This window comes from Rhagoletis zephyria, unplaced genomic scaffold (assembly GCF_001687245.7).
Source record: "Rhagoletis zephyria isolate East Lansing unplaced genomic scaffold, Rhagoletis_zephyria_1.1 Rzeph_scaffold_01658, whole genome shotgun sequence".
Classification (NCBI taxonomy): domain Eukaryota; kingdom Metazoa; phylum Arthropoda; class Insecta; order Diptera; family Tephritidae; genus Rhagoletis; species Rhagoletis zephyria.
In genome coordinates, this window is record NW_016158742.1 from 76,715 (window position 1) to 86,565 (window position 9,851).

Consider the following 9,851-nt stretch of genomic DNA (forward strand, 5'->3'; position numbering starts at 1 on the left):
ATTCTGTTATGACCGGACATTGAACTTAAGTGCCATTTAGTGCTAGTATGCACCTCTAATTTAACTAAATTCGAAACTTCAAACAGGTCAATCATAATTTGGGTTTCAGAGAAAAGAGATAAAAGAAGGTTTCAGTTTGAAAGTATACATATATGTATGTATTCTAATTACCTAGTTGTCTTAATTTAAGTTTAGTTGCATTTTTAAACTGGTGGCAACCCTCCTTAATATATTTAAAAAATTAAGCTTTTTCAAACCCATTTCGATTGATACCATCTTTTTATAATTCATCCAATTTATTAAATATTTGGAATGGCAATTTCTAAACACCTGGCAACCCTCTTCAAACATTCTTAATGTTCAAAGTCAAAGTTTCATAACACTCTCTCGCTTGACACGCGTATTTTCATATTTCTAATAATTTGCGAATAGGTTAATCAAATTTGACTTTTTAAACAGGTGGCAACCCTATCCAAAAGTAATTTCGAGCTAAAACATTCTTGAATATTCTTACGTTGAGCTACATAAATTAATTACTTTGATTTTTTAAATATGTGGCAACCCCGCTAAATATAGTCCAGAAATAATGATTTTCCAACCCCTTCAATTGATAGCCATTGTTTAATTATTCATTTAAATTATTAAATAATTTGGATATAACTTTTTAAACAGATGGTAAGGAGGTGGCAACCCTCTTCAAAATATTTTCAAACGACTACCTTTTAAAACCTGTTTCGTTTGGCACCAATACGGTGGCACATATTTCTCTTACCTAATACCCATAATTCAAATTGAGTTTGATTTTTGAAACTGGTGGCAACCCTCCTAGACTTAAGTTAAGAAAAAATGTTTTGAAAAATATTTCGATTGATACCCATTTTGTAATAAATGATTTATTTTTATTTTTTTTTTAATAATTTGAATGTAATATTTTAAGATATAACGATCCTTTTCAAAGAAGTAAAACTTTATTGCACATCTGCAGTCCAAGCCTTTTAATTTGACACATAATTTTGGAAAATCGAACGAAACTAAAACCAGATTTTATATCATGGAAAAAATACCTTCGCCTATTATATATATAGATACTCAGTCTATATCAAAATCGAAAAAAATAACAATTTTCATTGAATTAGCTTAGAATACCTGTTATACATTTTTTTCGAGCTTCTTACATAAAAACCTGACTATCAAACTAAGCGCGGGTGTGTTAAATGAAGTCGAAATAGTTCACACTCCATTAACAATGACTCAAGTATGTAAGTAACGTAAGTTTGTAGTAGGCAGTAAATCACCAAATCATTGAACCAGTGAACTTATTTTGAAAAGTACATAAATACAGAAATATGCTTTTATGAAGGAGACCTTGAAAATGGACATATATATAAAAAAAAAAAATAATGATCCATTAATGAATCATAAGCCAGTGACAGAAGAAATAAAACAAAAATATAATCCTACATGAACACTTACACAGTTAAGAAATTATTTAATTACGTTTTATAATTTATTAAACTTCTTGAGCAATTCCTTTGTTAAGATTTCGTGCAATAAATTCCATTTACGCCACGTTTAAATAATGTCTCCTTTCCGCGTGCCAAAGTATCACTTTTTTCTTTGGTTTCTTTTACATAACTACACATTTCGCTTATTGCTCTCTATCGCTTTCATAATTTGCTTGAGCAAATTGCATAGTTGAAATATCATAAATCAAAGTTTTCTAAAGCCTATGGCGCCACAACTCTAGCAAATACAAAAGTCTGCGACAAAATCAGTCGTAAATCACACGTAACTGCGCAGTATGCGATGATGCTGGCGCAGATGCATTTAAAGCCATTAACCAAAAAATGCGACAAGAACGGTAAATATGCATGTGTGATGAAAAGCATGCATTGAGCCATACTTTTTTTTGTCCTTTGTGGTGCTCTGACGCTTTTGCAGGCCTAATGACTTCCTGGTTGCTCGCTTAAGTCTTTTGTTTGTGGCAGTAGAAGTCATACGCGTACTACATATGTATATAGCTATAATGGGTGAGGGATAGTGACTGCCGTGGTAAAGGAAAGGATTGATGCTGTAAATTTTTGAAAATTATTGGAAAAGTTTCTGAGTAATTGTAATAGTTTTTGCAACTCTTTGTTGACATTTTGCTGGTGTTGTGATTTAATTGTATAGTGTTTATATGACTTTATAAAATTATTTATTATATATTTTTATTTTTTTTTCAGCTTACAATATGCGACGTCTCGTTTAATTTTTTGCCTATTTTGTTAATATTGCACACTCCCACATCCAAAAGTCCATCAACCAGCTCAGCGTCTCAATTACCCAGGCAGTAAAATCACTTTAGCGGCATACAATTGCCAACTGAAAGCATAGATTAGGTAAAGTTAAGCCAAAAAATACACAAAATATAAAGCAACACTGAGTAAAGCAAGCTAAAGGCAATCGAAAAAATCACTACTTTCAAGATAAAAGAATAAAGTTTATTTATTTACAAAACCTTGATGCGATTTCAATGCCCCATAGGCTGTCATAATATTTTCTTTTGATTTTTAACATTTGTTTTTTTTTTTGTTCACTACTTTCGGTCGCTACTACAGCCACAAGTCCACTTTGCCGCAAGCGCGCAAAAAATACAATCACAACAAAAGCGCCAGTGTTAGTTAAACAAATAACAGCAACACTACATACATACATACATATGAGCGGGAAACCATTAGCCGCAGCAAGGTGCGTCCCTATGATTGGCCGCTACTATCTGTGGTTGTTGATTCGACGCCTATTACTGCGCCTATTGATTTTGTTGTAATCCATTTTTCTTTACATACATTTCTTATGCCATTGTTGCTGCTGAACTTTACTTGTGTAGTTTTTGCTTTAAATTTGTGGAGATCTCTTATATGTATGTACGTAATAATGCCATGTGGCACTCCTTCAAAGCATCTAATGCATATCCGCATTTGGCGAGTGTGGCTCAGATTTTGGATTTAGTTTGGCCATATCAATATTAACATTAATACAACAATTGAATGTAACGCAATTCGTTTCAATTATTATTGAATATGATCTTCATATGTAATGATAATGAGTGAATTTCCAGTAGGTGGGTTGTGCATATCTTGTTTTAGTAAATAGCTAATGTATACATAACTACGTAAATTCACTGTATGAGTACTCACAATATTCGTTAATATATTGAATTAAGAACAATTGAATGGTCAGTTAATGTTTCAATTAATCAGACGTTTAGGTTTAGGCTGTTAAGAAAAAACCTTTTTTCTAGATATTTTTTTGCGATGTTGCTTTGACCAGGGCTTGGACCCTGGTATTGTGGAATGGAAGCGCGCACTGCTTACCACTACACCACAGCGGCCGAAATAGGTATATTAAAAATTTAATTATATTAAATAAAAATTATAATTAAAATTCCTCAAACATATATCGGTGTAAAAAATATGCCAATGTAGCGATGAATATATCAATAAAGACGACAATAAATACAATTCGATACAATTATCGAAAAATGTGTGATTAACAAAAAATTTTATTGTTTATTACCATAATAAATATATCCATTAATATATATTAATATATCGGCACATGTATGCAAAACGCAAACGATAAAAATATGGATACATAAACTGAACACGTTTTCGTAAGCATGTACGTTAGGGTGCGTCAAAAATTCAAGTGGGAAAATAGTTTAAAATGTTAAGCTCTCCCGTATTTTTTTTTGTTGTTTTAAAAAATACGATATCTAGAACTGTTTCAAAGCCCATAAAGTTTTCCATGTATGTTATATGGCGAAAAAATACTTTCTCGTGGAACTGGCGTAGCATTCTTGGAAATCAATGTTTTTTTGATCGGAAAACTATGTCCCTTTCCAGGAGACTTTCAGTATCAATACCCAATTGTTTATTTAACCATTTTTTAATATGAACTATTTTTTTATATTAAGGTCCCCCAAAAACCTCAAAAAATACAATCGGGACCCATAAAAGATCGTTAATACTAAAAAACTGTTAAATAAACAATTGGGTATTATTACTGGAAGTCTTCTTAAGATAATTTCAAGAATTGTACAACATTTCTACGATAAAGTTTATTTTCCCCATATAATTAAGTAATTTTTTTAACAAAAAAATATGAGTATTCGTTTTTTTTCTATTTAAAAAATTTCTTAAGGGTGAGATTTTAACATTTTAAACTTTTTTTGGACCAGCCTAGTGTTCAAAGATAGGTACGCGGAAAGAGGATTCCATATTAAGGAATTGAAGAAGTGTAAGAGCAAACATATGCAATAACTTACGTTAAAAATTTTTTGAAGAAACACAAATATTTCTAGAAAAAATATGTTCCACTCAAAGCACATTGAACAGGTAGTATCTATTAGTAGAGCAGCTGATTCGATTTTTTTTTTCAAATTGTTTGGTCTCGAAAATGTCAAATATTGTTAATTTACCCCCATGAAAATCCTAAATTGTTAAAATACAATTGCAAGTGGAACCTTTTTTCATACAAAACAAGCGATTGGATGACAGAGCACAACCGCAGATTACTGGGTCTTGCAAAGGATGGAAGAATGCTTCGAGAAGCAAACAGATTTACTAAGAAGAAAAATTGCAAACATTTTTTTTTTTGTCAATTTCAATTTTTTATTTTTTATTTATTTTTTTTTTGTATTTCACATGGCACTTTCGATACCAGAAGCAACAAAAAAATACCCGCAAATTTTGTTTTTGCTCTAATGCTACTACCTGTTTGATATGACTTGGTTCGACTATTTTTTTTATATAGAAGAAAGGGCACAACACTACCAGCAAACACAAAAATATTAAAAATCAAAAACTGTTCACTCATACCCTAAAGGAAAACCCTGATTAAAAAACTAAAATGCCGCTTATGAACGGCACATGCGGTTTATGAGATACAAGGCAGAAATACAACCGGAGATTTTTCATTGTCTGTCGAGGGGCGACTGCTGCCAGGGATTGAACCCTGTCGTTGACGATATTAGTACGAATTCAAAATTAAACTAACCATAACAGCTTATGAGCATTAATGTAACTCATATTTGTTGATTTTTTGACAAAGCCACAGTTCAGTATCGCTTCTGTAAATATATATGAATTTTGCAGAGAATAATATTAAAAAAATACATACATACACATGTATGTACATATATGTATAGTTAATTAAATTTTCAATATTTAATAATCATAACTCAAAACGCCTGTCATCATTTCTGCGTTGTCGCGAACCACAACGTCTGCTGCTTGCGCCTTAGCCGCCTTTGTTTAAAATCGCGCTGCTATTAGCATCTTCATTGCCTCGCCAACCAACGCGGCGCACGCGATCATTTCATTCATTCGTTTATTCATTATTGTTCGTTTGCTGGCATCGATTGCGCAATTTTTTTTCTCACCAACAAATGCAAGCATAAATTAGAGATTTATAGCAGACAGGAAAAGGTATTGAAAAGATAAACATTGCTAAGGAAACATGGAACTTAAAAGAAAGACGGACCACACCAAATGCGCGCCCCTCTCTCTCTCTTATTGCATTGTTGCTGCTGATACATAGTACATATTTCGCTATGGACAGCTAAGCATGAACTTTTGTTGCGATGAAGTCAGGGCAGATAAGCGTGCATTGACGCGCACAGATCCAAGTGCAACGAAGGTGTGACAATACGCAAGAAGAAGAAGAAGAAGAAAAACGTGCCGGGAAACACAATGAGCAGCGCGCGCGCGGTATGAGCAATTTGAGCTGCAAAGGTCGTTCGTTCGTTGTTTTTTTTTTGCTTTCAATTGCTTCGCTAATCGCAAGCGTCCTTGGTTAAGGTTGTTGCAAATAGCAAATACTCGTAGTTACGTGCAACATTGTATTGTTACTAGGTATTGTATGTTGAAAGAGATACATATAAGAAATAAAATTGCAAAAATAATAATGGGTATGCCTTTCACACTTGCGATCAGCTACGGAGTGGTGCTTGAATTTCATGAGCTATTCTTTGGCTGCAATTTTCTCCCTCTTTTATTTTTACGCTGACTGACTGACTGACTGCAAAGTGATACTCGCAATGTTGCCGAGTGATTGTAAGTGTTGCAAAATGGCATTGCAATAGCAGCTAAGCGAGCAACTACAGATCGTCAAAGGCGGCCAAGCTGCAAAATGCCGCATGCTGGCCAATGAACGTCAGGTTGGTTAGGTTGAGTTAAGTCCAGCAAAAGCCGGCAAACGGCAAAGTCAACAGAGACTCATTCAACACTCGGCTATTTTTGCTTGCAAATATAAATATGTACATGAAGAAGTAAAGCGAATGTGTGTGTGGACAATGAACTTTTTAGTCAAAAGCTGACGTCAACTAAATATGCAATGGCAATCCATTGACATCCCTCTGTCGCGGCTGCCTCTGCCAGTTACATGTGCTTGCCGAAGTAAATTGCGCATTTTGGCGTTAAGTGCATTTGCTTGCCCCCCCCTTCAATGTCGACCAGCGTAAAGTTTGATGACAATTCAGCAGCAAAGAGCTGGCGGGCGCCTATGTACTTGCCGTCACTGCTCGCAGTGAGCAGTTTACACAAAGGCACCCACCGCAGGCAGTCAGCTGCAAAGGCGTTTACCATTCATTTAATGAGTGTCATGCAACTTTGATATTTTCATTTGTTTTTGAAATTATTTTTATCACGCCTTGCCATACGATATGCTTTTAACGCGCGCAAGTGCAGCTATGTATTTAAGTGCATTGTGCTCACGCGTGCATGGTAATATGATGCCGTAGGCGATTTAGCCGCCGATGACGACTCACTGCTTTTGCTGTATGTATTTGGAATTTAGTTTTACCGGCAAGTCGCTGAACGCGTGAAATGTATGTTTGAAGGAAATGGTATCAGCGCTGCAATGGCATGTCATTGAAATTGAAACGTGAAAATCAAGGTTGCCACAGTATTTGAATGTAGCGTAAATATTTATTGCAAATTGTTTGCAGAGAGCTGCTCACCCAAATGTGCTAAATACTTTAAATAAATGTATTTGGGTATTAAAAGTATTTATTTACTTAATTTCACGTAGCCAAATACTTTTTTCTCGATACCAAAGTGTTCAGCATTTTGTCTTTGCCTAAATATTGGACATAAAATTACTTAGCATTTGTAGCTTCACTAAATACTGTATACAAAGTAATCCTGAGAAGTCCCGGCAATTCTGAAATAGTACCGAAAATCCCGAATTAGTCCCAGAAATTCCGAGTAGTCCCAAAAATCCCGAAAAACCATACATATTCCGAAAAAGCCCGGAAAAATCCCAAATAGTCCCGGAAAATATAATATGAAGAATGCCAAAAAGTCTTGACAAAAAAGCACAGTCCCGAAAAAAAAGCACTTCATTATATAGTCAGTCTCTAAAATAAAAAAAAAAACTTATTATTCTGAACCTTAGTTTTCCGCAGCCTCAAAAACTCAAGCACTTAAGCAAAAATTATATATCAATCAGCTCCTAAATATTTGAGTACTATTTATTTTAGTATTTGGTATCTGCTGAATACCTAAGTATTTTTTTTTTCAGATTATTATTTAGAAATCTCTAAATATATGGGTATTTATATCGAAACCAAAGGCTCCATATAACTTTGGGCTACATAAAGAGTCAAGTGCTGGGATATATCTTCTATTTCTTTGTGAGAACACACCAGATGATGTACCGAATGAAATTTGTCGGTGGTCCAAAAAAGTATTTAGAAAAAAGACCTTAAAAAGGAGGAGTAAAGACGAAGCTCAATAAATCGATATGTATCTTGTTGAAGTACATTTAAAATAATTGCTTATTTTAGGACCTTTAAAATTATTTTGTCAGATAGTTTATTGTCATCAGCTATGGAAAAGTATATTTTTGTGTATTTTTACCACATTGTCATTGAAATGCCACACAATGATGGATTGGCTTCTTTTCATTATTTAGACTTGACAAAAAATAAAATTAAATCAGCTTAACAAAAAATCATTCCACCGTATCTAATTGTCATAGTCTACTTAAAGAAATAGATCCCTTGAAAAACACACAAATTGTATTTGAAAAAGATTAAAAAATTTGCGCATAACATAAAACAAATAACTAGAAATTTCGAAGTACAAATTGTCTCTTTAAATGCGCTTGGCCAAATTTATAACAAAAAAAGAAACAAACGTAAAAAAATAAAAAATAAAAAATTTTAATATTTTTAATTTTTGCTTGAAATTGGAAATTAAAAGCTGTTTTTTATTATTAACCAACTTCAAAAAAAGGAGGAGGATATCAATTTGTCGGAATACTTTTTTTCTTTATGTATGTTAACCGGTTTATAGAATTCTTCTTTTAGAAAGAAGGCGGTACCTCAGAGGTAGTCCTATACTAATTTGGTTTAACGGCAAATTAACAGAATTTTAAAATTTTTATATGAGAAGTGAAATTGCTTTTGTTTTTTGCTTAAAAATTAATTATTATTTTTTTTTTTCATATGTCTCCTGATCAGTGCTGTTGAAGTCTCACTAGTGTTGTATAAGTTTACTACTACTATGTATTTGTGTAGATGCGACAAATTGCGCTTTCCTGCCAATTGACGTCATGATGTGTGCAAATAGAATATGGTGAACGGCATAAATAAGCGCCAACAATTTTACATTTTTGCATATTCTTATTAATATATAAATCGTATCTATGTATATAAATTTGACATGCAAACATACTAGTACATATTTATGTAACAAGCTTAACAGCTCTTAGTCTACATATTTTCACAAAAAAATTACCTTAGCCCACTAAAGCACTGAAAGACTTTCGGCATTTTGCTGCCTTTTATCACTTAGTTTGATTCAGAAATTCTTCGCATTAGCAGTTCAAAATAACTATTTGCCACAAGGCACTTAATCAAAACCCACATTTCGCACTTTCCTGCTGACGCCAGAATTTTCCAACGCACATACAAATTTTCAGGCCTACAAAACTTATTTTACTTTATTTTTTAATTTTTATTTTTCAATTAATTTGCACACAATTTTTCATTACACATGAGCACTTCCGACAATTGCTTTCATTTAAATTTTTATTTCATAAATCTTTATATTTTCAAGTGCCTCTTTATAGATATGTATTTTCACAATCACCTTCACGCTCGCACTACAAAAATCGCGCCAAAATCGCCATAACGCCTTCGAAATCAATTTGCCGACTGAAGCGACTAAATTTGTATGGGGATGCGCTGTCAAAATTATAATGCGCTCATGAAAAATATTATACTAAATGTGAAATTCGCACGTATATACGAATTGATCTATACACGTTTGTATACCTACTATACATACATACGTATGTATGTACATAGATGTGTAAATGTTCTTTTTATGAGTTTGTATGAATTTTCCACTTGGCACTGACCACTACGCTCAACGCCGAAAACGCCCACATAAAGCGCACCGTTCTGATAGCTACACACAAATACATACATACATATATACATACGTACACATTTGAATAAGCGAATAATAAACAAAAACAGATTGTCCAGCACTTGAAGCGTATAATACTCTTATAAGATCAAAATTATTAAACAGAACGTACTAAACTATAGCAGAGTAAGGCAAAAACTGCAAGAAAAAAAAAAAAAAAAAAACATAAGGCGTTGATTATCGCTTTGATCCATGTAATAGCCGCAACTAACGTTTCACCAGCGCCGGACGCGTCGTATGAGTGATATTTGCTTAACCAACACAGAGCAGCGAGTACTACGAGTATTAATTAGGGATGTTAATTTTTCAGCTTTTTCCGATCCCGGGATTTTCGTGATGTCATTATCACAATCCCGTTATCCCGGGCGT

General features: G+C 33.4%; 1 protein-coding gene across 1 annotated transcript in view; it reads right to left on the reverse strand.

Moving 5' to 3' along the window:
- LOC108364745 (protein Shroom-like) overlaps nucleotides 1-8,980 on the reverse strand; it is a 72,618-nt gene extending 63,638 nt beyond the window's left edge. The window contains exon 1 of the mRNA XM_017618557.1: nucleotides 8,787-8,980. Coding sequence (XP_017474046.1) covers nucleotides 8,787-8,821 — 35 coding nt within the window. The 5' untranslated portion in view covers nucleotides 8,822-8,980. The remainder of the gene's footprint in view (nucleotides 1-8,786) is intronic.
- Nucleotides 8,981-9,851: the final 871 nt, after the last annotated feature.